The 26,799-nt window shown below is 46.5% G+C and overlaps 2 protein-coding genes across 2 annotated transcripts in view; both read left to right on the top strand.

The window, feature by feature from the left end:
- xirp2a (xin actin binding repeat containing 2a) overlaps positions 1 to 10,545 on the top strand; it is a 43,121-nt gene extending 32,576 nt beyond the window's left edge. The window contains exons 8-10 of the mRNA XM_074664640.1: positions 458 to 9,734; positions 10,199 to 10,332; positions 10,419 to 10,545. Of these exons, the coding sequence (XP_074520741.1) occupies positions 458 to 9,734; positions 10,199 to 10,293 (9,372 nt within the window). The 3' untranslated portion in view covers positions 10,294 to 10,332; positions 10,419 to 10,545. The remainder of the gene's footprint in view (positions 1 to 457; positions 9,735 to 10,198; positions 10,333 to 10,418) is intronic.
- A 2,703-nt stretch (positions 10,546 to 13,248) lies between these two features.
- The window catches only part of LOC141785978 (beta-1,3-galactosyltransferase 1-like), an 82,212-nt gene continuing 68,661 nt past the window's right edge, over positions 13,249 to 26,799 (top strand). Inside the window, exons 1-2 of the mRNA XM_074664643.1 lie at positions 13,249 to 13,374; positions 15,683 to 15,785. The gene's annotated coding sequence lies outside the window, so the exon portion shown is untranslated. The remainder of the gene's footprint in view (positions 13,375 to 15,682; positions 15,786 to 26,799) is intronic.

Raw genomic sequence — 26,799 nt, 5'->3', positions numbered from 1 at the left:
GGGAAACGCTGCATTGAAGTAAGGATTCAAATTACTGTCTGCTGCTTAACTGATGCTCAAAAAAGATTTCAATCAAGTAAGTAATTAGGAGCAAGCATGACTGAAAATGTCTAAAGCTGCGTTTCCACCAAAAGTATCAAGAACTTTTCTCCCAGGAGGTACTTCTAAAGGTTCCTCCAGTCTGCTTTTCCACAAAAACCTCTGAAGATTAGACAAACTACACCAGAAACTACTTTGAAACAGCATTCACACTATCTACACACTCTTGTGGGGTTGCTCAGGGCTCCTTCCCGGTCCTCTTCACGTTTTAAAAACTTCTTTTCTTCTAAGCTGTCTTTTCTACCATTTTGCTTCACAACATAATCAAAAAAACATTTTGGCTTGCACACTGTCCTATCCTCTTTTTCTAACTTGAACTGTCCTTTCCTTTCTTTACTGAAACCCTCAAATGCTCCAGGTTGATGTGGATTTCAGTCAGTTTCAGTGGACACCGGTCCATCAGTCCTCTAAAGCCACAACCAAGACAAGCTATGACAGCTCCTCTACCGTGAAGGCCGCTGCTGCCTCATCAGCAGCAGCCGTCTCGTCAGCAGCTTACGAAGTGACGGATGGTTTCCCTCCTCCGCCCCCACACTTGATGCAGGAAATGCCCCCCCAGCCTCAGGAGCTGGTCTCCCAGCAGAAGCAAACAGCCGGTAAGGAGCAGTACTTCAAGCACAAGAGCATGGCAGAGCTGAAGCGCCTCTACAAGCACATTAACCCAGAAGTCCGCAAGAACCTGGAAGAGGACTTCCTGAGTCATCTCACCGAAGCTGAAAAGAAGGATTTGGAAAGCGTGGAAGTGGTTGGCGAAGTCCAGCAGGCGTGCTATATGTTCGAAAATGACGGTAACACCTCAAGTCGCAGTTCAAGCCCTGATAGAGAGTCTGTAGAATGGGATGAGATCCTTAAAGGGGAAGTGCAGTCAATGCGCTGGATGTTCGAGAATAAACCACTGGATTCCATCAAAGACGAAACTCCAGATGAGAACGAGGAGAAGAGTATTGCCCAGCAGGAAATTATTGCTGGAAAAGATGTCAGACTCACAACTTGGATGTTTGAGACTCAACCAATGGATGCTCTTGGTACTGAGACAACTGAGTCAACTCAGCAGTCGCAAGAATCCTCCGATCTAGCAAGAGGAGACGTCCGTACCGCCACGTGGCTGTTTGAGACGCAGCCACTGGATTGTCTGAATAAGATCTACCAAGAAGACGAGCAGGAGATGGAAGTCATCGTCTCTAAGGACATCACAGGCGGGGACGTGAAAACTGCAAGGTATCTTTTCGAGACCCAGCATCTGGATTCTCTTGGCAAAACTGAAACATTTGAGGAAAGCCACTTCCTGAACCTGAAGTCTGAGCTGGAGGAGATTAAAGGGGATGTGAAGACGACAACTCGCATGTTTGAGACCCAGCCCATGTGCGTGATCAGAGGGGATTCAGGTGAGATGCTGGAGATCACTACGATTCGTAGGGAGGAGACTGCAAAAGGAGACGTCAAGACATCCCGGTGGATGTTTGAAACCCAGCCTCTGGATATGATAAACAAAGACCCCGCAAAGGTGAAGCTCATTTGTAGCATCTCCATGGAGGACAATGTTCAGTGTGGAGTGAACAAAGGAAGGTGGCTCTTTGAGACGAAAACTCTTGACACCATCAAAGATGAGGAATGGGAGAGCTCCGTAAAGCAGAAAGAGGAAGTGATTGGTGCAGATGTGAGGAGGCATTGCTTGGTTTTTGAGACTCAGCCTATGGACACTTTGAAAGACAACACCAACGCAAGACCGGTACCTTCAGAGGAGATCGTTGGAGGGGATGTTCGGTCTGCGAAACACCTGTTTGAAACTGTTCCCATGGAGGATCTGAAGGAGCTGCTGGAGGTGGGGAAACTGAAGAAAACAGTGGCATCAGAAGAAGAAAAAGGTGACGTCAGGCATCAAAAGTGGGTCTTTGAAAGCCAGCCGCTAGAGAGCATACGTGAGGAAAAGAAGGAGATCACAAAAACAGTGAATGTTGAATCTCTTGACAATGTAGATGTGACAAACTATAAAGAAAAGTTTGAAAGTATGGATTTGAGTAAGTGCAAAGGAGCACAGAGAATCCAAGTTGAAGGCGTCACTAGTGGATCTGTAAAGTCCAACCGAGTCCTATTCGAGTCCACCCCCATGTACGCAATGCAAGACAGCTCCGGACACTACCACGAGGTGAGGACGGTGAGGCGTGAGGAGGTCGTGAAAGGTGACGTGCGCAGCTGTAGATGGATGTTCGAAACGCGACCGATTGATCAGTTTGATGAGAGCATTGAAAAGTTTCAGCTCATCAAAGGTATATCCAAGCAGGAGGTCGAGTCCGGAGACGTCAAAACGGCTAAGTGGTTGTTTGAAACGCAGCAGCTTGACGCCATCAAAGCGGTCAACAATGTCGAGGATGAAGAGAGAACCACTAAGGAGGATATTGAAATCCAAAAAGGCGACGTTAAGACCTGTAGGTGGTTGTTCGAGACTCAGCCGATGGACGTCCTGTACGAAAAAGTCGAGAAAAGCGGAGACGTTGAGGAAGTGCAAAAAGGCGACGTGAAAACGTGCACTTGGCTCTTTGAAACCCAAACTCTTGACAACATACGCGATCACACAGAGTCAGAGTCAGAGACCATTTTGAAGACATGCACAGTGAAGCAAGATGACATCCATGGGAAAGACGTGCGGCTGGCGCGCTTCCTTTTCGAAACGGAGAACCTGGAAAACCTCACAGGCGAGGACAGCGGTTCCTTCAGGAGGGTCACTGAAATCGACATCCAGTCGGGCGACGTTTCCAGGATGAAGTACATCTTCGAGAACCGCTCGTCAGACATCATGAGCTCCACCTCTGAGGAAATGATGCAGAGATTGAAGATTCAGCAAGCTGAGGACATCCAAAAGGGAGATGTGGTCAACTGTACTTGGAGGTTTGAGAACCAGCCGATTGATGAGATTCGGGAAGAGAAGAAGGAGATTTGCACAGTGTCGGACGTACAAGGTGGGGATGTTGACAAAGGCCGCTTCATTTTTGAGACATACTCTCTGGATAAGATCAAAGATGAGTCCTCTGAAACAGACATTTCTACGATAACAAGTATCTTTAGGGATCAAATAGAGAGAGGGGATGTGAAAAATTACACTATGATGTTTGAAACTCAGCCGCTGTACGCCATCCGTGACAAAGAGGGACATTATCATGAAGTAACTACAGTCACAAAGGAGGAGGTGATAAGAGGAGATGTGGTGGGGGCTCGATGGCTGTTTGAGACAAAGCCTCTGGATTCAATTAGAGATTCAGAGGAGGTGTACGTCATTAAAGCCGTGACTGAGGAAGGGATCAATAAAGGAGATGTTAACTCGGCGAGGTGGAAATTTGAAACACAACCTCTGGATGAAATCACGGAGGAAATAAAAGTAAGGTCGAAAACAGTCGCGGACATCCAGGGAGGCGATGTGAAAACAAACAAGCAGCGGTTTGAGACGGATGAAATGTCCCAGAAGTACATCAGAACTGTTAGCGTGAGCGAGATCCAGAAAGGCGACGTCAGATCTGCCACGTGGATGTTTGAAACGCGCACGATTGATGAGATCCGCGGCGAGGGCGCCGAGTATGATGGCATGGAGAAGGTGACAAAAGAGGAAGTAATGAAAGGGGATGTGAAACAGTCTGTGTGGTTGTTCGAGAAGGAGCCGCTCGATAGAATCAAAGACACTGACGGCGCAGAGCACGTTGTCACAAAGGAGGAAATCCCACAGGCGGATGTGAAGACAACAACGTGGCTGTTTGAATCCACGCCATTCCACCAGTTCAACGAGAGCAGAACAGAGAAGACAGAAATCATCGGAAAGAGCATCAAAGAGACACTCGAGGAGCTTTACTCTCAGAAAATGGTGGATTCACAAGGTATTCTCATTGAGGCAGATGAGATCGGTGACGTCCGCATGGCTAAGTACAAACTCATGAGCCAGGAGGCGCCACAGATCCAACGAGAAGAGATCATCAGAGGAGATCTGAATAATATCATGATGAATCTTCTCAATCGCAGAGAAGCCACTGAAAGAGGCATCACCATTGATGAGGAGGAGCGGGGGAACATCAACACCACAGTGAAACAGCTTTTCAATCAGGAGAAGGGGATTAATGTTGAAAAAGAGGAGATTATACGTGGCGACATTCAAGAGGCCATCAACAACCTGCTGAAGAGCGAGGGCTCATCCAAGCGTGGCATCCTGATCCAGGAGGACGAGAAAGGTGATGTAAGAATGACGATCTACTCTCTGTTGAACAAAGAAGAGAGGGCTAGTTTGGAGAAAGAAGATATCATTCAGGGAAACGTTAGCAGAACTCTTCATCGTCTTCTGTCCAACTCAGGAGAAGAAGACTCCAGAAGGATAAAGGTCAAAGATACAGAAAGAGGGAATGTCAGCTTTTACTCAACATGCATCGAGTCCGGGGCTTTGGATTACCTGAAGCAGCTTCAGTACGAGCCGGATGAAACCCAAGAGAAGGTGGAAAAGGAGCGAATCATCGGCGGTGATATTGAAGAGACTAAGATAATGCTACGGAAGAAGCAGGAGATTGGTCGCACGATTGCGAAGGATGATATCGTTCCTGGTGACGTGCATTGCACGGTTGAACTCTTCATGAGAGAGCCAACTGTTGTGTATAAAAACCTTGAGAAAAAGGATATCGTTAAAGGAGACCTGAACGCAGCCCTTGATTCTCTGACTCAAGCCATTAATCAGAAAGTGGTAATTGAGAAAGAGGAGGTGGTAAAAGGAGACATACCCACCACTTTAAGGTCTCTGGAGGAGGCCCAGCATCAAGCCAAAGAAATGGAAAAGCCAGAAATTGTCAGGGGAGACATTAGAAGTGCTCTGGAATCACTTGAGAAATCTGCAACTACCACCACAGAAGTGACTATTGAAGATTTAGTGCCAGGTGATATCAAAGGGACCCTTAAATCCTTGGAGGAAGCCAAGCAAGCTGTAAAAGAAGTGGAAAAAGAGGAGATCATCAAGGGAGACATCCACACTGCTATGCAAAGTTTACACGAGGCATCCAGCGAGAAAAAGACCTACCAGCATCAAGTCAGCGAGCAGGGGGATGTTAAAGGAACTATCCAGCTGCTGCTGGAACCAACGACTTCTCCCAGATTGCAGCGTCGGGGAAGCGTAGAAGGAGATGTGAGGACATCAATCAAAAGTCTCTACGATGGACAGGAGGCGACACAAGTGGAAAAAGAGGAAGTGGTGAAAGGAGACGTTCAGGGGACGATAAAGTGTCTTATGCAACGGAAACAGTACTCCAATACAAAACGAATGTATCCATCAAAGAAGGCGAAATCACATGGGAAAAACCCATTACCCGTAAAGCAGGCTGAGCATGAATGCCTGCATGAGGCTAAGAGTGAGAGCGTGGCAGTCAGTCAGTCGGCCCCCGCTGTGAAAAACCTCTCCAGGAGCAGTGAGTCACAGAAGCACACACAGAAGCACCAGGAAAGCAAATCAGTGAAAACACAGGTAATAACCCAAGAGGACCACTCTGTTACTGTAGCCAAAACAGACAATACCACGGGGGCCTCTCAGCAGCAGAAGAGCATTAAGGAACAGAAGCAGAAAGCGCTGCCTCCTCAGAAAATACAAGCCCCGAAGCCCGTTGTGATGAAGAATAAACAAACAGCTAATAATGATCAAACTGAGACCAAGTCAACTGATGTCAATGTGATGAAAGAGGTGCAAAACACGTCCCAGACAAATATTTCCAACAAGCAAACATGTGAGACGAAGACGATCAAACAGGTGCACACAACAGTGATGGAGAAAACCGTCACACAGAAACAAAATGTGACGGTATCAGAGCAAGTGTCAACATCCCAAAAGCAAACAGAGAATAAGGCGCTCGCACAGAAGCAGAGCATCAAAAATTTGAAGACTGATTACCGGAGTCTTGACATGAAAGGGAAAGGTGGGATCAAAAAGGCAAAGCCGGAGATTCACTTCCCTCCTCCTCCTCCTTCCTCACCGCCTCCACCCTCAGAGTCAGAGCTCTCCCTCCCTCCGCCACCATCCCCGGTGCTGGAGAGCCCGGCCTCTCCCACATCCAGGCCTTCCATCATGAGGCAGGACAGCGACCTTCCACCTCCACCTCCTCCGCCTCCAGTGGAATGCACAAAACCTGAGACTGATTTCTTCCCTCCTCCTCCACCTCCTCCACCTTTGGCCTCTGTAAGCGGACAGGATTTCCTCCCTCCACCTCCTTCGCAGCAAGAGCTGAACGCCATGCCTCAGCCTCCTCCTGGCAAGCCGGTGAAACCCATCGGGAAGCCTTTATTTAAAATTCCCAAGCAGCCAGAGGCACCGAAGCAGCCCATACAAGTCAAACCCAAATGGCAGAAAAAGGAGCGCACTCCTCCACCCCCTCCACCTCCTCCTCCTCCTCCTCAAGTCCCCGCTGAGCAGGAAACAACAGCATCAGCAGAGCGTAAAGAAGAAGTAAAAGAAATAAAAGTTCAGGAAGTAAAAAGAGAAGCATCACAAAAGATTGAGGCAAGCAAACAGGTTCAAACTGAATCAACAGCGATGTCAAGAACAAAAATACCCAGCTTCCAAAAAGAAAGTCCACAGCCGCCTAAAAAAGTGTTTGTCCCTCAGGTTAAACTGCATCCGACACCTGAACCCCCTGCAGCGCCAAAGGCTCGGCCTTACGCCCGCAAATTTAAAACCCCCCTCATGCTCGCAGAGGAGCGGTTCCGCCAACAACAGATGGAGAAAGAAGAAACTGAAAGGAGTAAAGTGTCAACTCCTACTTCTCCGCGGCCTTCATCTGCTGCAAGCGTGGAGCTTTCTGCGCAGAAGAGTGAGAAAGAAGTCGCCACAGAAGTGACAAAAGTACAGACGGAAGACACTAAGGCTGTTTCCAAGGAGGTAGAGTCGCCTGCCAAGAAAACCCCGTCCCAGATTCCTATGAGCAAGCCTTCGATTTCAGTGAATAAGAAATCTGCTGCCGGATCGTCAAATGTTTCTTTAGATATAAAGGGTGCTGCAAGCGCAGTTTCCTCAGGAAAAGTACAAGCCTCAGCTGAAGTTGTCAAAAAGGGTCAAACCCCACCCAAGAATCAGAGTGTTTCTGTTTCTAAGTCTCACCAAGAGGTTGTAAATATTGACACCAAGCTTTCCTCAAATATTGTCACATCTTCCGTCACAGAGCAGCAACAGTTTATCAAGAAATCCAGCACCAGGTCTATCACCGCCACGCAGAGTGCTGTCCAGGACAGTGTAAATCTTCAGAGCCAGGCGGTCACATTGAAAGCTGAAGATGTAAAGAATATTAATGTGCCTTTGACACAGGAGGGGAAGATGAGTCCCTCTATGCCCACTAAAATTCCAAAAGTTACTCCAAGTTTCAAGGTGAAAACGTTTAAGATGCCAGTCGAGAAGAAAGAGGAGAGGCCTGACACTTCTGGACAAAAGGAGGTAATGAAAAGTGACGTGCATTTACAGCAAGAGAAAAGCAATGTGTCGCAGAAAAGTGAAACCAAAGTGACGGAAAGCAATCAAGTGACGTCAGGAAGAGTTGAGATAAAAACGGAAATAAAAGCCCAGGAGAGAAAGAGTCAGATGACCCTCCCTGTGAAGGAAGTTGAAATGGAGGTTAATGTGAAAAAGGGGAAACAGGTGCAAAAGAATGAGGCTGAAGTAAAGCTGTCGCCATCAGTTACAGTTTTAATGCCTAAGGTGGCTAAGATAACATCTGCAGCAACCCATCAAGGACAAGGCCATGTATCTGTCTCCCACAGCCAGCAGAGCGTGAAGACCGAGCACATCCAGAGACACGAGGAGGTGGTTGTGACTGAAAATGTGGCTCAGAAACAAGAGGCCGCACATGCACAAAAGCAGCAAATAAAGGTGCAAGCATTGGAGACGAACAAAACACAGATCAAGGCAGTGAAGTCGAAAGGCGAGCTGAAGGACGCATCTGTGAAAGGGGCTGGGAAAATGAGCCGCAAAGATGAGGCCAAATCAGAGGAGATCACAGATTCAGTGAAATGTAATATAATTCAGAGGCTGCTCGCTCAAATCAAAGAGCTGGAGGGCACGCCAAGCAAAATAGACTCCAACACTGTCGGAACCGTTATAAGTGAAATCCCTGAGTGGATGATGGGCGCGGATGAGAAGAAGAATTTGGGTGGAATTGCTAAACAGCAGAGTAAAAAGAAGCTGAAAGAGATGATGGTGTACGTGAGGAATGTTGCTCAGGCAAAGCTCACATTTTTGGAAGTAAATCTGACGACTGTGGAAAAGCAAGAGAAGGAAAAAGAAGAAGAGGAAGTGCTGAAACCACTGCCGCCACCACCGCCGCCTGTGCCACCAAAGCCGGAGAAGAGCGTCATCAGTGGAGCGACAACAAAGATATCGAAGATTAGCATTGGGTCGTCCAAAACTGAAAAGAAAGTGGTAGAGAGCCAAAAGAAAAAGACTCTCCAGGAGAGTAAAGTGCAGCAGGACCTGAGTGAGGTCGTTGATCATAGAGTTTCTTCACCGTTAGCGAGCATCCGTACCCCTTCACCCACTTTTATCAGCATTGAGTCAAGAAGAGTGGATTCACCACTTAGGGTGACCCCTTCACCTCCACCGTACAAAGCAGTGGGAACACCCCCGCCTCCTCCTCGCAAGACCTTCACGCCAACCTTCAGCCGAGCCACGCCATCTCCCACCCTGAGCCGCTCAGAGAAACTCATGAAACTTCGCGATACAACCTCAAAGCTTTCTCAAGGCGCAACACCTCCACCGCCCATGCCGGTGCCAGAGTTCGTCGCTGTGGAAAGAGAGGTGTCGTCCCCCTTCAGTGACAGGGGGACTCCTGTTGAGAGACAGGAGCAAGGGGTGGTGGATGTCTCAGAAATGGTTGATTCAATGATGACTGTTAGAGACAAGAAGTCTTTCTTTGAGGAGGCGCAGAGGGCTGAGGTGAACAGGGCGTACTTCCGGAAGGATCCCATTGATATTCCTGAACGTTTGGGTCCTGATGCAGAAGAGGGCTCCCATACTGTGACAATAGACCTGTTGAAGGAGGATCTACCAAGAGTCGACTTGTCCAAGTTGGTTAACAAATTCGAATCCCCACAACCTAAAGTCTACACAAGAAAAGAGCCCATTGTCATCACAGAAAGGCTTGGGAGTGACAACGAAGACGCCGAGGCTGAACCGCATACCCCAAGAACCGAAGAGATCCCGACATTTAATGTCAAAGCTATAAAGGATGTGTTTGAGACAGGAGAGCACGGTTCACAGGCAGCCAGAGAGCTGAGGGAGCACATAGAGAGGAGAGAATCAGAGTCATCCCACTCTGAGCCAGCGGGTCACTCCCATTCGACAGCAGTCACTGAGCAATTCTGCAGCATCGATGACTTCGGGAACATGACAACAGAGACGAGGAGTGAGGTCCTCTCTGGGAGCTCCCTGACCCGTGGTAACCCTCCATCATACGCCGACGTGGTTCGAGGCAGAGTCCCGACAGTTACCGTGCCCCCTGAGGCCTCCACTGAGGAACTCCTGAAGAACTTCCAGCAGTCGTGGGCTGAGAGTCAAGGAGTCTTCCAGAACCTGGGGTTCAGTGTGACAGAGCAGAGGACTTCACAGATCATAACGCACCAGCAGGAGACTGTCGTGACGGGTAAACCCAGCCGTGCAGCATGAGGATACTAAACAGGCGTGACGGTGTGTTTAACAGGCTTTGAGCCCCTGTGTGTGTGTGTGTGTGAAAAGGTGCGTTAACATTTGTTTGACTCTGTTATTAATGCCACATGTTTGCTTTGATGTGTTTCCCTCTCTTTGAAACCTTCATACCGAAGCGTGGAGCAGCTTGTACTTTAGGTGTTGTCACTTTTCACGCATTTTAATTTTCACAGGTTACACTTTGTCCTGTTTATTCATGCCTGTGATGTGTGAAGCTGGCAGCGATGCTAACATACTGAACTAATATTTGTCATGCCTAGGTGTGTGGGGCTGTTTTTCAAAGCACAGAACAAACTGTTTTATTTAACTTGTTCTTCAGCTGAGGTTTCACCTTGTATCCAGACAGAAAGTAAGTAATTATGCACAATTTTTTACACCCTGTCTTTTTGTTTTTTTTTGCAGAGAATTCGAGTTCCAGAGTCCGAACTGTGCAGGGTGTGTCGGAAGAGGGTGTACCCCATGGAATCGCTGATAGCAGACAAACAAAACTTCCATAAAAGCTGCTTCCGCTGTGAGCACTGCAGAGGCAAACTAAGGTGACTGATCATCACATAGCAACAGCATTCATCTCTTTTTTATCTGCACTGCTCTAACCTTTTCTTTTGGTGATTTTCTTTCCTAGTCTTGGCAACTACGCCTCTCTCCATGGACGAATGTACTGCAAGCCACACTACAAGCAACTGTTTAAGTCCAAAGGGAATTACGATGAAGGATTTGGACAGAAACCACACAAAGAACTTTGGAGTAATAAGGAGAACTCCAGCGAAAAATCAAGGGTCAGATCACCATTACTCGAAAAGAAAATCATGGATTCAAGGTGTTCCAGTGGTCAGAGCACGTTAGTCACACAGGATCATAAAATAAGCGATGAAAACAAAAAGCCAGCGAGTAAGATTTCAGTCGTTTGGCCTCCTCAGTCGGACTCTCCAAAGAAAGCCTTCGCTGTAGAAGAGGAGTTAACGTTGGTTAAGCCATCATGGCCCCCTAAGGAGGGCTCAGCTCAGGAAAATGAATACCTAAATCAGCCTGCGAGGCCCTCATTAAAAGAGACTAATATCCACACAGCTGGAGCGCAGAATGGACCTGAGGAAGACGCCAAGGTGCAGGAGGGCTACAATTTAACAGAGAATGAGGGAAGGCCTGAGGAGAGTCCTGCAGAGGTGGAGGTTTCTCAAGAAGCTACAGAGTCAACCAGCGGCTGTGAGGCTGTGGCACAAGTGGGGGCTGAAATGGACTCTGAAGTGCCCCCTGAAGTGGAAGAGGGAGAACAAAGCAAAGAGACGGATGTTGAAAGTATGCAAGTGGTGGAGAGAAGTGTAGAAAGGGTGGAGGAAGTGAAAGTAAATGGGCATGATGGGCGGGTAGAGAGTGCAGCAGGTGAGGGGGAAAGCCAGGAGGAGATAGATAAAGGGAAAAATGACGGCATGAGCAATGGGGAGGCGGTAAAGGTCACGCTAATAGATGAGGAGGCGAAGGGAGAACAGGCGCTGAATGCTAACTGCAACAATAATAATAGTAATAGCCAGACGCTGCTTGACCGTGAAATCCTGTTTGAAGGGCTGGAGGAGACGCAGGGAGAGAAACATCCGTCACCCTTCCTGACAGATGCAACAGCAGGGGCTGATTTCTTCCACGCAGATCTCTGCGATGAGTCAAAATGGATGCCAAGTGAAGTGCTGCGTCTGGCACAAAGGGACGACGCCTTTGTGCCGGCGGGTGCCAAATGCGCTGAAGCCACAGAGCGCCGTCATTCAGACACAAATTTCTTCACGGACGCAGCCGAGGGAGCGCTCGAAAACGAGGCCGCCGAGCCAAAGATTGGCACATCCAGCTTCCTCGAGGACATCTTTGCCGGCCTGAGCGCCAGCAGCTCCAGCCTGCTATCTGATTTCAAATGCGACATCTTTGGTACGTCTGACGCCGAGGCGACGCCACCGCCAATGCTGCCTCTACGGGTATCAGCACTGGATGACCTTTTGGATTTTGGGATGGAGGCTACAGGGAGCGCAGGGGTGGATGAGACAAAAACAAGCCACAGCACATATAGGGAGGGCACTTTTTCTCTGTGGGAGGACGACGATGACACTCTGACAGTGGAGGAGCAGATCAAGCGGAACAGATACTACGATGACGACGACAGCGACAACTCTTGAATCCACCCCGTTTGGCGTTTGATAATCTCACCTCTAAGTCCATGGAGAGATGAACTGCTCTGGTGTTTTTTACAGAGTTTTAAAGATATATTTCTGCTCTTTTATTCAATATCTAGCTTTGTTTGATGCTGATTGAATGCACCTGGTGTGCAAAGATATCTATATTTTTGCCGACTCATCTGTACCCTTTGAAATTTTGTGTTTTTCTTCGATTGATGCCTGCCTGCTCTTTTTCCTGTCTGAATAAAGAAGATTTTCCATTTCTGCTGTGTCTCCTGTTTGAAATAAAGCTTCATTAACCTGACAAAAAATGACTATTTAATCAGTAAGTGCACAAACGTGTGGCTGCACTTTGCTGTGTCCCTTTAGTGCAGCTGGCGAGCATGATCTATGGCCTACCTAGACAACACAGTCCAGCTGAGATCTCTTTGGCGAAAGGCGTATTGATTTTCACTGATAGAGCACGCCTGTTGTAGGAGTTACAGATTTTTCCATTAGGTGGCTTTTGTCACCCCTGACAGATTTTCCCTCCCCTCTCCTCTCTTGCAGCGTGAACGCATGAGGTAATTGGCTGCAGAGAGAATACACTGCAATGTTAATTACACCAGGAAAGAAAAGTGTGTTATTGTCAGAAAAGGGAAGGCTCTACGTAATCAGTGTGGTTCATCGTGCTACGGTGTGCTGCTGACAGGTTCTGGTTCAATAATTCAGCATCCCTTCCTGAAATGCTGTTTGTGGCATCTTTTTTAATTGGACCATTCGTCCTCCTGTAACGTTTTCATAGACAATCCAAAGATGGGGTAATTTTCAGCATTTTGCTCCATCGTTTTGTCCTCCTGCCAGGCTATCATAAAGCCAAACTGATGCGGTTGTAAAAACTGCACAACAGATAATAAAACAGCACAATATGTTGTTTATTTGTGGAAACAACTCTTCCAAGAGTACACATGTAGTGTTATCAAACAAAAATACAGGAAGTATTTTCAGGGATACATGGAAAAAATAGTTTGCTCTGACACCTACCCCTGTAGCAACTATGAAAGGCATTAGAAACAACAATAAAGTGATGTTTATTATTGTTCGTGATGATCTCATTTGCTTTGTAGGTCATAAAGAGGCATCAGAGTCCACTTTTTTATTCTATAATCATTTAAAAACTCCCCCACAGGAGCTTTAAGTGTATCTTCAGCCTCCAAGTCAATCCACAGCATCCTCAGCCTCCTCCCTCCTCTGATTGGCTGCTGTCCTCCTCCTCCTCTGATTGGTCCGCCCCTCTCCCCCTCTCAGCGCGAGCGTGCAAGCGGCAGCAGACGCTGAGCAGCAGAGGAGGAATCCGCGCGGTGAGGAGCGGACGGAGCTACGCTCTCAAGCTCTCTTTTTGGGGGAGGACAAGTTTTGAGGACGTGGGCTCGGACTACAGCACTGGTAGGTGGACTGAAATGCTGAGGAATGTGGCTTTTATCATGTGCGGCGTGTCTGCGAAAGCTTTCGAGGAACTGTTGACGCTCGCGGTGCTCGCACGCGCTCGCGGACGGATGTTTTTGCTTTGCTAATTTGTTTTTTAAATACGCAGTTTGACTTTCACAGAAGCAGTAAACACTCCTCCTCTCTTTAACTGTGGCTGTAAACGGCTACAAGTTCTAACTGTAGGATTCGAACTCGTTTTGGGACGTTTGTTTATATTTAGTGGGTGTTTTTGGACGTAACTGCCCCTCAAGTGGCTCTTTTTGCAGCTCTTTAGTGAGGTTACGCCGCACAGCAGGTTAGCTACGAACCCCTCACAGACTTCATGTGTCGATTTAAGTGCATGCAGCCTCACTGGCATCTGTATGTGTGGGTGAGGAAGGCAGAGACAGAATAAATCCACATTAAGTGGATGAGAGTATTGTGCTTTTCATAATGCTGCAGACTTTATAGCCTAATATTAAGCACAATGATTTAATCCTTGTCACTTAACATGGACTAGTAAAACCCCAGCAGCCCCTCTGTTTCTCTGCATAAAAAGGGGATGAGTGTCACCATGCTGTGCTTTATCACTCTGTCACACACACTGCTACTGTAAGGAAGTGAAAGGGACAGTAAAAATGAGAAGCAGGGGGATGTATAAGCCTCTGTGGCAAGCCGCTCAATGGGATTTTACCTTGTAGTCAAAGGGTCGTAACAACAATTCACAGCCAGTGTCTTTTCCTCGCTGTGAACAGTGTGCCTAAGCCTGCAAAAATCAATTCCTGGAGATTTATTTTGACATCTTCCCCAAGACGTGAATGGATCTTCCTCCTACTGGACTCATCCTCCCATTTTTTTTGGAATTACAACGCCCCTTGAAGTCAATACTTCTTCTTCCTCCTCCTTTTTTTCCCTCCTCACTATTTCTTCTTGTCATAGAGAAGCCCAATCCCACCGTGGCTTTCAACCTCACAACGCCGCCTGGGTTGTTAATACTTGCATCCCTGCCAGATTCTCTCTCGTTTAAGCTGTGATGGTGCGCTGGGCTTGGCGAGCGACCAGATCCTGATGCTGTAAGAGCGTGGGGAGGAAAATGATTCATTTAATCTGAGTAACAAAGTCCTCCATTCATCTTCTGTGACGTGAAATACAGTGGTTTAATCTCAATTAGGCAGTGACGTATTAGAATAGAGTTCCTGGCACATGCACAACAGTTATGAGCTCAAGTTTGGAGGAATAAAAACGCTCAGAAGGCTCAAATTGATCCAAGTTTGCAGAGAGAATTCAATTGCGTGATGCTAAATCTGCATAAGAGTCGTTTTCTGTCGTCCTTGTGTTGATAAATGCTCACATTCAAAGGCTATTTCCAGAATTAAAGATGCTAAGCTCACTACTAATAAGTTCCCCCTCTGCACAGCTGTTACAAAATGATTATGATAATGACTGTGGGTCAGGGATTCACCGCTGCAGCACTCTAAATCAATAATTCTTTCCCCTTTTTTTGAAAAAAACCTTCACTGTAGTTGTAAATCACTATTAAACACCTTTGAGTCTCACTCGCACAGCCCTTATAAATAGGCTGTTTACATCTGCCGTGTTGCCAGCTACATCTTATTGAGTGAAAGGAAGCAAGCGCCTCAGTGTGCATCTAATAAGCTGATTCTAACTCATTTAACCCTCACGTGGGGGTTTAATGTGCAGGCATCCTGCATGTCAGACTTATTGGTTGAATGTGACGCTGAATTGATCTTTCTCTATTAAATCACTTGATGCATTTCTCTCCATCTCCACGGAAATTGAAGACTTTTTTTTTCTTCCCAAGCCGGAATAAATCTACAAAAGCCCTCAGGCTGGAGCGGATTCTCTTAATTACATCATATTTTTGTCCTGGAAGTGATTGCACTTCGATTTATGGCGCAACACCGCTCGCCCAGGATGAGATGAAGTGCGCGCGACAGTGATGAATTGCGTTTGTAAAGAGCGCAATAAAAAGGCGTGTTACCGACCAGCTTATTAACTCGTTCCCAATTTCGATGCAGTTAAAAGCTTTCTTTGTTGCTTTTCTTCCTGAAGGGGGAAATCTGTCAGGTTGTGTGGGTTGCTGGTTGTTACCTCGTGCTGTGGCATTTCTGTGCCTTCAAGGATCACATGCTGCATGCTGAATGTCACCACCACTGTGTTTTTCACTGGGACTTACTCTAAATCATAAGGGCCTGTGTCCACTACATGCATTTTCAGAGTCTGTGTTACTGTTGCTATGTGCTCACTTTTTTCACCTGTGTTGCAGCTCTCTCAGCTGGAAATAGAAGAGCACTGAAGTTTGGATTTTCCGGCGACATTAGGAGCTGCAAGCCCAAGAGATGCAACAAGTGGACACAGCTACCAGAAAAGTAAGCTCAAGGATTTTTTTGTGTCAGAATGAGGGATGGGTACCGAATTAGGTACTTTTAAAGGTACCGACCGAATCCTGTCAAAAGTACCGGGTATCGATTCATGTAAAATCAAAAAATACCATGTTTAGGTACCTTAATGCATCCTTGTGACTGGGAGGGAGTGGAAGAGTAGGCAATTTTCCATGCTGGACATGAACACAGCATTGCAAGTTAATATACTGAAGAATAAAGTGAAAAAAAAAAACGTAATTATTAAACAAACTGATATTTTTTACCACATGAACACAAAAAAGAACCGATTACCAGGTACCGGGCATTGGTAGCGAATCGTCTCAAATGTGAAAGGTACCCATCCCTAGTCAGAATAAAGACAACACAAGGAACAGCCCAAATACACCAAATGCGTCTCCGCTCCGGACAAAAAACAACCAGTGACTTTCAAAATAAAAGAAACCACGTCAAAACAAGATCATGGTTTTCAGTCAATAGGTTTGAGGTTTTACAGAACACAAACAACAGTGTGACCAATTGTATGCAGTCAGCAAACAATAAAGCAGAGCCGGACCGTAGACGCATCCAGTGTATTTGAGCTGTATGGATGTTTTTAGTTCTCGTCGAATACAGCCTATCCACTAGAAAAATAAATGTAGCTCAGCATTTTGGGATTTTTTTGCCTGCTAAGCTTGCTAACTTTTTTGTTTAGATTGTTGAAAATTAGAGCTGCTTGTGCAAAAACTGCTGCAAGTGGACACAGGCCCTAAAAAGAGAACTTTAGGTTTCTGACACATTTTGTTGAAATGTGCATTCACAGAAGTGAGACAACACATAAGCACAGTGTCTGTTCACTCTAAGCCTCACAATGATTGACCACTTTCAATTACCAAAGCATCAGCACACAGCATCCTATCTGAAGTCTCTGCCTTTCTGCTGTCGTCTCATGCAACCAGGTGTCTGCCAAGCTTCCACTGTGACAGAATGACAGTAATGAAATGCTAAATATACAGTGAGGGAAGTGTGTTGCCTACCTTGAGGCACAGTAACATGTAGGTCAGTGGATCCATACAGTGTGAAGGGAATGACTTCTTTCCTTCCTGTGTGTTAGGCACTGAGGCTTCTCTCTTACAGTTTTATCTTTAGCGTATCTGCAGCTCAGCTTGCAGCCTCTCTCCTCATCTTGTGTCCACAAAGAAACATTCATAATTAACACTGGATCCAGAGACTTGGGCAGTTTCTGTCTCGTTTTTTTGGAAGTGGAGGAAGAAGTCCTTGAATTATTCAGCTATTTGTGAGGCTCACGTGACGTCACGCTGTATTTTTAGTGCCACCTTTAGGACGTCAGCGATCAACGTGCTCCCATCTGCTGTGCTGTGTGATGCAGGAAGAAAGCAGCAGTGATCTTTTCTACTTATCTTACTTATCTTTGTATCTGCGCCTGAGCTGGCCTTGGTGTGCTGTGAGTCATACAATCCACCTCCACCGTGATCAAAGGTGTGTTGGGGTTACACAAGGCTCAGTTATGTGTTTTTTTAACAAGCGTTGCTTTTCATCCTCTTGATTCTGATTTTAAATTCACTCCTGGAGATCTGACTGACAGTATCTGTGTGGTCCTCATCTGCAAAAAGTTGCTCACAACCTTTGAAAAGTAAACTCCTGATCCAGACAGTTAGCCGGTAGCTCAACAGTTGTGTGCACAAACGACGTGACAGCTGCTGAACAATCGCTGTTAACTTTTTACGGTCTCTTTCAGCTTGTCATGTCAGGCTGTGAAATGTGACTCCAACAGAAGCAACGCAGGCTGTCAAAGAAACGTCAAAACATTGCCCACTGCGTCTTGCAGCTTGTCATAACTGGACGGTCGCGCCGCTTTCATCATGGTGAAATAACAGGACTCTTTAATGAGCAGTTTCACCGAGCCGGACTTGTTCACAAACGCACACGACGTATGAGTTTGTGTTGCCCTCTCGCTGCGTGATAAGAGCCTTTAAACGCCCTCCCACAGTGCAGCATCCTCAAACACCTCCCTGAGGGTGTGCTGGAATTGTTGACCCTGACCTCTGCTTGAGTCAGGCCGATCTGAAAGACCGTTTACCCCCAGAGGGATTGTTGTTATTCACTTGGCCTCCTTCCTGAATTATTAATGACCAAAATGTTGGCTTTAATCACAACGAGAGGCAGCAAAGCAGCGAAGGAGCACTGCCCAGTTGCCCGTTTTCATGCAGAATTAATGCTTTCTGTGCAACACCTCATAATTTACAATGCATTAGATTTTATGGCTGTCTGGCTACGCTGTAATTACAGATAGGAGGAGGCGGTAACTTATAAAGCTGACGGTTTTTATAAGGTCTGGAGTGTGCCGCTGTGGCTGCAGGATTTCTCAGATTCCACTAGTTCTCTGAGGGTGCTCGGTTTCACATTGATGTGCTCTGACCTCTGCTGCTGCTGCTGCTGCACACTGGCTCCCTCTCACACTCCCCCTCACACTCCCTGTCTGCGGGGAAGGCTTTGGAAAGCTACACAGGGCGGCTCTGCGTTTCATCTGCACAGCTTACCGCGCCGTGATCGCGTCTGTGACCGCCGTCCAAACTTTATTGGATCATCTGATAATCTCGTTGGCCACAGCTTAGCCACACGTGTCCCTGGGTCTGAATATTGACTCCATACAGGCGCAGATGATGGATTCAAATCCAGCATCAGCATGCTGTGATCAGACTGATTTCTATCCCACAAGTCCTTTCAAGCAACATGGCACATGAATAAAACAACAGACAGCCGGGGTGTTTGTCTTTGCGTGTGGTTATCGACACACGCGTGCTCCATTTTTCTGCCTTTGTTTACAAAAATGACACCAGATGAGGGGTGTCAAAGTAATAAGCCGTTATTACCCAGAATGCTTGCTCATGCCGCCTTCAATTCCAGTGAAGATGACGAAGCAGCAGAGATGGAAAAGGCTGACCCAACATGGCTGCTGCGTCCTCCCCTGCTGGATGATCAAACAGGCGGTGGTGATGCTGCTCAGGCCTCTGTGGAAGTCCTGCACCTGCTCAAAGGGTCATGGCAGGGCGCTGCTGGTATTTTTGTTATATCATGTATCCAGTAAGAAGTGAGGATGGACGGGCTTTGCCAGCTTCCTGCCAGCCCCCTTCATCCCGTTATCTCATACTTTACCAGCTGTGGTCGGCCGCTGCCCTCCTCCCTCCTCCCTCCTCTGCCACCATGCTTGGCGTGGGATCAGTGCAGAGCCGAGTCTCTGAGCCCTGGCTTTTTTAATTGGGTTCTGATGACAGGGTGTGTGTGTGTGTGTGTGGAGGGTGTGTGTGTGGATGTTGTGAGGGCACTGTACCGGTTTGCCAAGCTGGCCGGTGCGACTGCTGATGGCTCCCAGTTCCCCCTTCGGTCAAGTAGATGATTGGATTTTCATCGGCGTGGTCAAATAGCGGGGGAGGAAGAGGAGTGAAGGGACTATCAGTGGACTCCGCGTGGAAGTCTGAGGGCTGTTTGGCCTCGGGGAACTTGAAAGCACTCTTAAAAGCACAATACATGGAGGCTTGATTGTTTTTCGGGCATGCTTCCTCCTTATCTCTGCGACCAAGTGGATCCCCTGTCACCCTAATTTAAGACTGTGGGTTATAAATAATGTAAACTGTTCCTGGATGGAGAGAAAGACACTGGACTGTCCTTTTCAGCTCCTTTTCCTGTATTTCCTGTATTATTCTGTCTTAGATTTGACTTCCCATTCACTGCTTCCAGTTTTAACCCCTCCTCCTCCTGTTGATCCTCTCTCTGCCTCCATGATATTAATATGCAGCAGGGTTTGAGGGGGGGATTGGGATGAGGAGTCAAAGTCATGCTGTTTTTAGTCCTTCCGCTAAATTAATTACACACACACACACTCACACACACACAGATAGCGCGGCTCACCCCTCAGTCTCCACCCAGCGAGATATGTTTTCATTTTATTTTTGTAATTCAGCGTGTATAACACTCTGTACTCCTTTTGGCGTAATTCTGTAGGTGATATTAATATCTGGCTGTATGCACGGCTGATTTCAATTAGCATCTGCTCTGAGTGAGCACGCATCCTTCAGTGGACCCATTTGAATAGTGTTTGACTCTAAGGCCTAATTATAGCGTATGCACTATTATGTGTGCACAAACAGCACACGGAGCTTCATTAATCTTTGTCTAACGAGATGCAGGAGCAGCTATTTCAGGTGTGTGCGATACACTTGATGCGTGTTTAAGCGTCTCTGCCGGTGAATTTGACATTTGCTTCTCAAAGTGATGTCCGCCAAATTGATTTGGAGGGCTGGGAGATTTAACGTGAAGCGATTTTCATCCCCGTCCTGTCCCTGTTGGTCTTGTTAACTGCCTCAGCTCTCAGCTGTGAGGAGAAAAAATCTATTTAGACTGACAGAGTCTGATAATAAAGTTCCCGCGCTGACCTTCTGGACCCGACAGATGTTTCATATCACACAGTCAAGATGCTGATCTTCATCCCTCTTGCCTCCATGTCTGCTTGTAAAAACGAAGCTGCAGCAGGCGACTTAGCGCATGCAGTGCGATGATTGATGCAGAGGACCACAGGTGCTTTTCATCCTGATGAGGCTGCTGATTCATGCATGTGGAGGTTTTGGGCTGAAACACAAAGCAGAGCCTCACTCCGGTTGAACATTTCATAGAAGTTCAATCAATATCCAGCTCCTGCTGCTGCAGGGACTCACCGCCACTGCTCACATTAAGGATTTTTCTCCAGCTCGCATTATTAATGATTGCAAAAAGGATTAATTACTCCCCGAAAGGTTTGAAGGTTCAGAAAGTGAGCCAGGATCTGTGCGTGAGGTCTGGTTCTGTACCCACAGCAGGAAGCAGCTACATGGATGAAAACTTTCCTGACTTCATGTGATGTTGATCAAGTCTCAGTCTTTTCTTTGCAGCTGAAACACAAGGACGCAGACCACAGACCTGGATCCTTTCTTTGTTCCACACATGTGGAGCTCTCACCACCCACTCTGTCTCATCCCTGACATTCATTAACCTTGTCCTGACTCATCTCCCCTGGTGTTTGCTCCTCACAGAGGGGCTGCTCTGCAGCTGTGGAGTTTAAAACAACACAGTGAAAACAAATGTCAACACAATAAATCTCTGCTTTCTTCTTCTTTTACTTTTTGCATGCTGGACGCGCTGCACTGCACCTGGAAGTGAAAGCTGTGGTGAAATCTTTAGATTGCATCGTCAAACAAAACTTGATGTATCTCCTTGAAGGTGCTTCAAGGTCGAAGGAATCATCTCAGAATGACTGAAGTGTTGCGTAAGAGCAAGCTGTGAAATGTTTGGCCTTGGTTGAAGCCTGAACACCTTGAGAAGTTTCTCTTTTGTGCGACTCCTTCACAGCAGGCCTTAAGGTTGGACTGTTGTCCTTCTCACAATCCAATCTGGAGTGTTTAGCACATGTAATCACAGCATATAGAGTACGCTTACCCAAAGGAAACAAAGCTAGCAGATAAATGTCATCCTGACAAAGACTACACAAGCAGAAACAAACAATAAAAGCATATTCCAGGGCTATCCAAGCAAGAATGCTGGCTGTTTATCTTCTTTATTTACCGCACCAGACTCACTTTATTTGTTGTTTGACTGTGCTCTCATGGTGGCACCGGCGTAAGGAAAACACTTCTCCCCCTTGAGCGCCTGGAGAAGACGTGGTGGGAGGGAAAGCACCAAAGCCCATGGAAGGTTTGTTTGGTGTAATCATTCCTCCGAGCGTGTTTGTTCCCAGGCATTCAGGGCATTCTTTTGTTATTCCTGCACCCGAGGCGAGCGACGCGCCTCTCGTCTCTGCAGAAAGAGCCTGTAAATATGTTGTGTATTGATTTGAATAACGTGCGTCGCGCTCCATTAGCCATTGCGTTTTAAGTGCCCTCATGCTCTGAAACACGGACGCTATGATGTGAAAATGATGAATGGCTGGTCTGAAGCCGGCGCTTTGAGGAGGCTTCGTCGTGGATTACGTCAGGATGATGTGTGTGTGTGTGTGTGTGATGTTGGGAGACGCATGCTGTGTCCTCTTCAATATGTGAACCCCATGCATTTTTCACCATGCGCTTGATTACATCCTCTGGATGATTTTTCATATTTAATCAGCTGCAGGCACTATGGGTATTACTTCCATAAGAGTGGTCATTAATATTCAGTATATCCACCAACATACAGCACATACATCCATTTGAACTCACTGCTTTGATTTAAATTAAACAACTTAAACTCAGTCATGTCACAAAACGGTCACAGCATGCTGAGGGCACAGCCTAGCTTAGCTTAGCATTACTTTTTATCTACCTCCAAGTTTAGATATCCCTCACAGAACAAACATATGAACATGAGAAGCAGAGAAGGCCCTTACATCATGAATATATCGTGTGTTTAAATATTTAATGGTGTAAACATGCATGTTTTTTACGGTGGCTTTGAAGGCTCACTGCATTTCCTGACACAGTTCAGTGTTTCATAATATAATTTTGCATTTCATGTTTCATGCACAACTTTTCATGAAACCAAGTACATTTGTGACTTTTTAACCAAGTGACACTTTAACAGTCAAAACTGCTCTTCAGCCAGGTTCTGGATTCTCCGGGTCCTAAAGCATGTCCTTAAAAAACACCTTAGCTTGCTGGACTCCTGAAACTATTCAGCTTGTAAAATCTGCAGAGTGACATCTCCATCAACCCACAGAGCTGTTGAACTTAGTGGAATCAGTGTGCTTACACTGCTAGTCCAAATATCCATGGTGAAGCTGAAAGGGTGACATGTCTTTCCTCTTATCCAGTGTTTGGAACAGAGTCGGCTTCAGCCATTTCCCTCCACTAGCTGTAAGCTTCGTTTCCACCAGGCAGTCTGATCAGGATCAGTACAGTTTGGTATGGGTCGGATCAGTTTAGCCTGATCCTGTTTGTGTTTTCACGGCCAGCTGTGCCTGTCTTAGTTAGCCGGATGCAGATAGCCTCGTCAGCAACATAATAGTGTGAGGACAACACATTGTAACCTGCTAATAAATCTAGCAACAAAGAAAAACGTTGCACAATAAACAAAGAGCAACGATGGAAGACATCCATCAATTTGTCTTCCTTATGATTGACATGAATCAGGCTTTGTTTCTTTATTACTGCTGTCACACTGGAAGTGACAATTCACTTGACCATAGGGATGGGTACCAAAGTAGTTACCAATGAATTCTGTCAAAAGTACCTGGTACCTATTCACGTAAAATCAAAAGTTACCATGTTTAGGTACCTAAATGCATCTTTGTGACTGTGAGGTAGTGGAAGAGTAGGTGGTTTTCCATTCTGGACATGAACACAGGATTGCAAGGTAATATATTGCAGAATTAATATGTTAAATTGAAAAGAATCTATATTTTATTTTTATTACACAAATTGATATTTTATACCACATAAACACAGAAAAGTACCAAAAATTGGTACTGTTGAGTACTGCTACTGGTTTTGCCAGGTACGGGTACCGTATCGTTTTAAATGTGAAAGGTACCCATCCATACTTGACCAATCAACAGACTGCAGTGTTTCTAGCTCCACCTTCTTGGATCTGATCAATATGTCTTGCACCCCTATGGAAGGTTTCCAATAAGTGGGGCAGCATAGGTCTGATTTTCAAGCTATTTTTCTTCCCTCCTCTTGATAATTTCGTGCTGCATACTTCGCAGTCTGCTTTTGTAACCATTGTTAACACTTGAGTATCTCCAGATGTAAGGGGTTTCCCAGATGCAAACACGCATATATGAGCGATGAGATGACAGAATCAACTTGGCAGCCTTTGCCGGTTTATTGAAGTCACACAGCTCGAAACACAGCATTTATGGTAGATTGACGGACAGACTCCCTCCTCAGCCTCGAACATGTATTTTTATGGAAGGTTTCAGTGATGTCATCATGTGTCTGTTTTTGCCAACTCGTCACTATGGGGATAGTTTGGCTCCAGCCAAACTATCAATGGTCACGCCATGAGATTTCTTGTACTCTCCTACCAGGGTGGAACGTTTTTGGCAAAGGTTTTGAGTATTGTTTTTCGCTGCTAAGAAACTCACCTCTGACCTCTTTTCTGAGCATCTTTTCTGAAAACAAGCCTGCTGCAGGTCTGGCTCCAGATCTCACCTCAGCTAAAATCTCACAAATATCATATGAAATGGATATCTGTATGTTTAGCCTTTAAATTCCCCCTGAGTTCCCCTTTGAGCCTAGTCAATTTCTCCATAGCCACACAAAACATAGCATCAGGTGCTGTGTTAATTGGAATGAATGTGCAACAGTGTCGCCCAAACACCTCCTTTATCTGCCGTGAGCCAATTTAAAACCTGTCTGTTTTGTTGTGTCATTATGCTTGTTGCATGTAATTGGCTGCCATGTGCACAAGTAACAAGCTAACTTCATGCCATAGAGTAGCATTCAGTGTACTTTTACTATTACTTCAGTGTAGTATCTGCCTGATACTCAATACTAGTATTGGTGCATCCTTAACTTCATGAAATATTTTTGTATTTTTGCAAAACTTTATTTGTTTTTGGTTGAACGCTTCTGCATTTCATTAACTACCAGAGTGTTTTAATGTGTGAAGCACTAATGAGCTGTTTCTTGCCAAAAGCAAATCTGCCAAGCAGAGGCGTAGATGATCTATAATGAATGATATAAGTTATGTATGGTATATAATCTAAGTGATCTGATTGATGTAAACTCAAACATGCACCCCACGCCTGCTGACCCTGGAGGCTGCACTGATCTTCTCTGCTCTCCTACATGAGGCTAAAGTCTACCTCTCAGTGTCAACCGCTCCTACTTGAAGTAAATCTGAATATTTTGTCCTTCACGTGAAAATGGAGTGTTTGGCTCTTTGCCTGCTGCCCGGCTCAGCAGGTTATCTTGATATTCGGATCATTTTTCATCCATTCATCACTGTCACCGTCCATCCTGCCTGAGGGAGCAGCAGCTTGGGCTCAGCCATGGACATCTGGTGACCTTTACAGGCAAAAATCTGCTGGGGGGAGGGGAATTTGTTCCCGAGTTATCAGTGATGCTCGTATGTCACAAAGTCTCATAATGAAAGCCACATTCACCTGTTATTACACAGAGAGGAAAACAGGACGGCCTGTCGCCATCATCTATTCGCAGCTGCCGTGACAGCCCTCCTATTCACGGTGACACAGAAGCAGCCCATGTGTAATGAGCCAGCCCATGATAGTCCTGCTTTGCAGTTTGTAGGATTGTAGCTCCGACTCCCCGCAGCCCCTGAGATGTGTTTGATGTGCTGTGACGCCTAAAGATGCCACAATAGTCCTGCAGGTTCAAAGCCGAGCGCACAGCTGTCCCTGTGCATGCCAAGCAGGACACACGCAGTACAGAGGAGGCGTTGTTTGCAGCGATCACTTAAAAGCTGGGCTGTTAATCCGTCATGTTGTATAAAGCGAGTGTAGTAGCCTTATCAGGGGGAAGGCCTGTGATTTAAACTCATCACAGGGGAGGAGGGGAGTGTAGATCTGGTCCTGGCTGAGGGAAAGAGAAAGGTCTCCTCCCCTCTTTCATCTCTTTGATTTCATGACGCGTCCCTCTGTAAATGTGGGTCGAAGAGGCCGTCACATGCCTCTCTCTAGAGGACTGAATCAGCTAAAGTCGAGAAAGTTGTGTCTCCTCTGAGCGGCTCTGTCTTTTTATAGGCCTGTTAGTGTTACACTGATGACAGTGTGCTCTCTGTAATGCCATGTGCCTTCACCCTTTGAGAGGATCCCATGATGGAGAGTTATTGCACCCGTCCATCACCCATTCCTTGGCAGCGGGCTCGCCATTTCCTGTGAATTCATCACCATTAAGGGAGCAGTCAGCGGCGGTTGTGGGGCTCTCAGCTATAGGATGCATGCAATGTAGATAGCAGGTCCAGATTCAGCCCCCCCATCCCATCCAATCCGCATCACGTTATCGAGCGCTTTGATCTATGAGGGAGAGAGCAGGAGCGGTCCTCAAATAAAAGCAATAACTCTGCGCCTGTGATGGAGGAAATCAGGAGGCAGGCATGTCCTAGCAGGCCAGACAGCCATCCTTTCCTGAGTCTGCCGTGTATACAGACACACGTATCTCAGCAACCCCCCTCCCCTCAAGCTTTTTTCTGTTGCTGCCGTCACACTCAAGTTTATCATCAGCTGCTCCCCGTAGATGGCTTATTGCCTTTTCCACCCTCATCTGTCCGCCTGGCTGAAAAGGCCTCCCAGGAAGAGATTAGCAATCCAATAACTCGTGGAGCATCCACCTCAGCAGCAGGTGCTCCCCCGAGTGAATGCTGATGAGAACAGCCAGGACTCTGTAATAACAGGCCGGGTGCTGTTTGCCAACAAGAGCCTGGTCCGGCTCAGGATCTTAGCACACTAAGATACAACTCAAACATATTTCCTCATGAGGAAAGAGAAGTTAGCCTCAACTGCTCTGATTCTTTTATTGGAAAAATCCCTTTAAGTTACTTACAAGGAAAAAATGTGTTATCAAAGGTAGGATCTGCAGGACTCTGTGTTTCTTGTTTGTAAACACAACATTCAAACTAGGCTCCTCCTCCTTGGCTCAGTGCCAGCAGCAGCGCACACCCACATCGTCCTACCATGACTATGCGAACACACTCACTAGCCCAGCAACCACCTGTAGCATTGTGTTTCTACATGGGAGAGACTGGAGAGCCATGCACCACACTTAGCACGTTAGTACAAGCAAACCACGGGTGTTATCTGTTTTTCACTTTGGTTGTGTTTTTCTTCCTTTGTGCTACATTCGCTATCATAGCCACTCAGGATAGCTTCACAAAGTCATTTGCATACTGGGAGCTGTGATTGGCTGATGTAATCACACTACTCTCCTCCCAGAAACATCCCAATACAATCAAAACATCAACATCCAGGCAGAGGAGGGGGTTGAAGCAGACACAGACACTGACACACATGTATAGAGGCTCATAGGAGCTTATTGAA

Source organism: Halichoeres trimaculatus, unplaced genomic scaffold (genome assembly GCF_033239565.1).
Source record: "Halichoeres trimaculatus isolate MK-OKI-2021-1 unplaced genomic scaffold, fHalTri1.1 fHalTri1_scaffold_24, whole genome shotgun sequence".
Classification (NCBI taxonomy): domain Eukaryota; kingdom Metazoa; phylum Chordata; class Actinopteri; order Labriformes; family Labridae; genus Halichoeres; species Halichoeres trimaculatus.
This window is presented reverse-complemented; position numbering and strand designations above follow the sequence as displayed.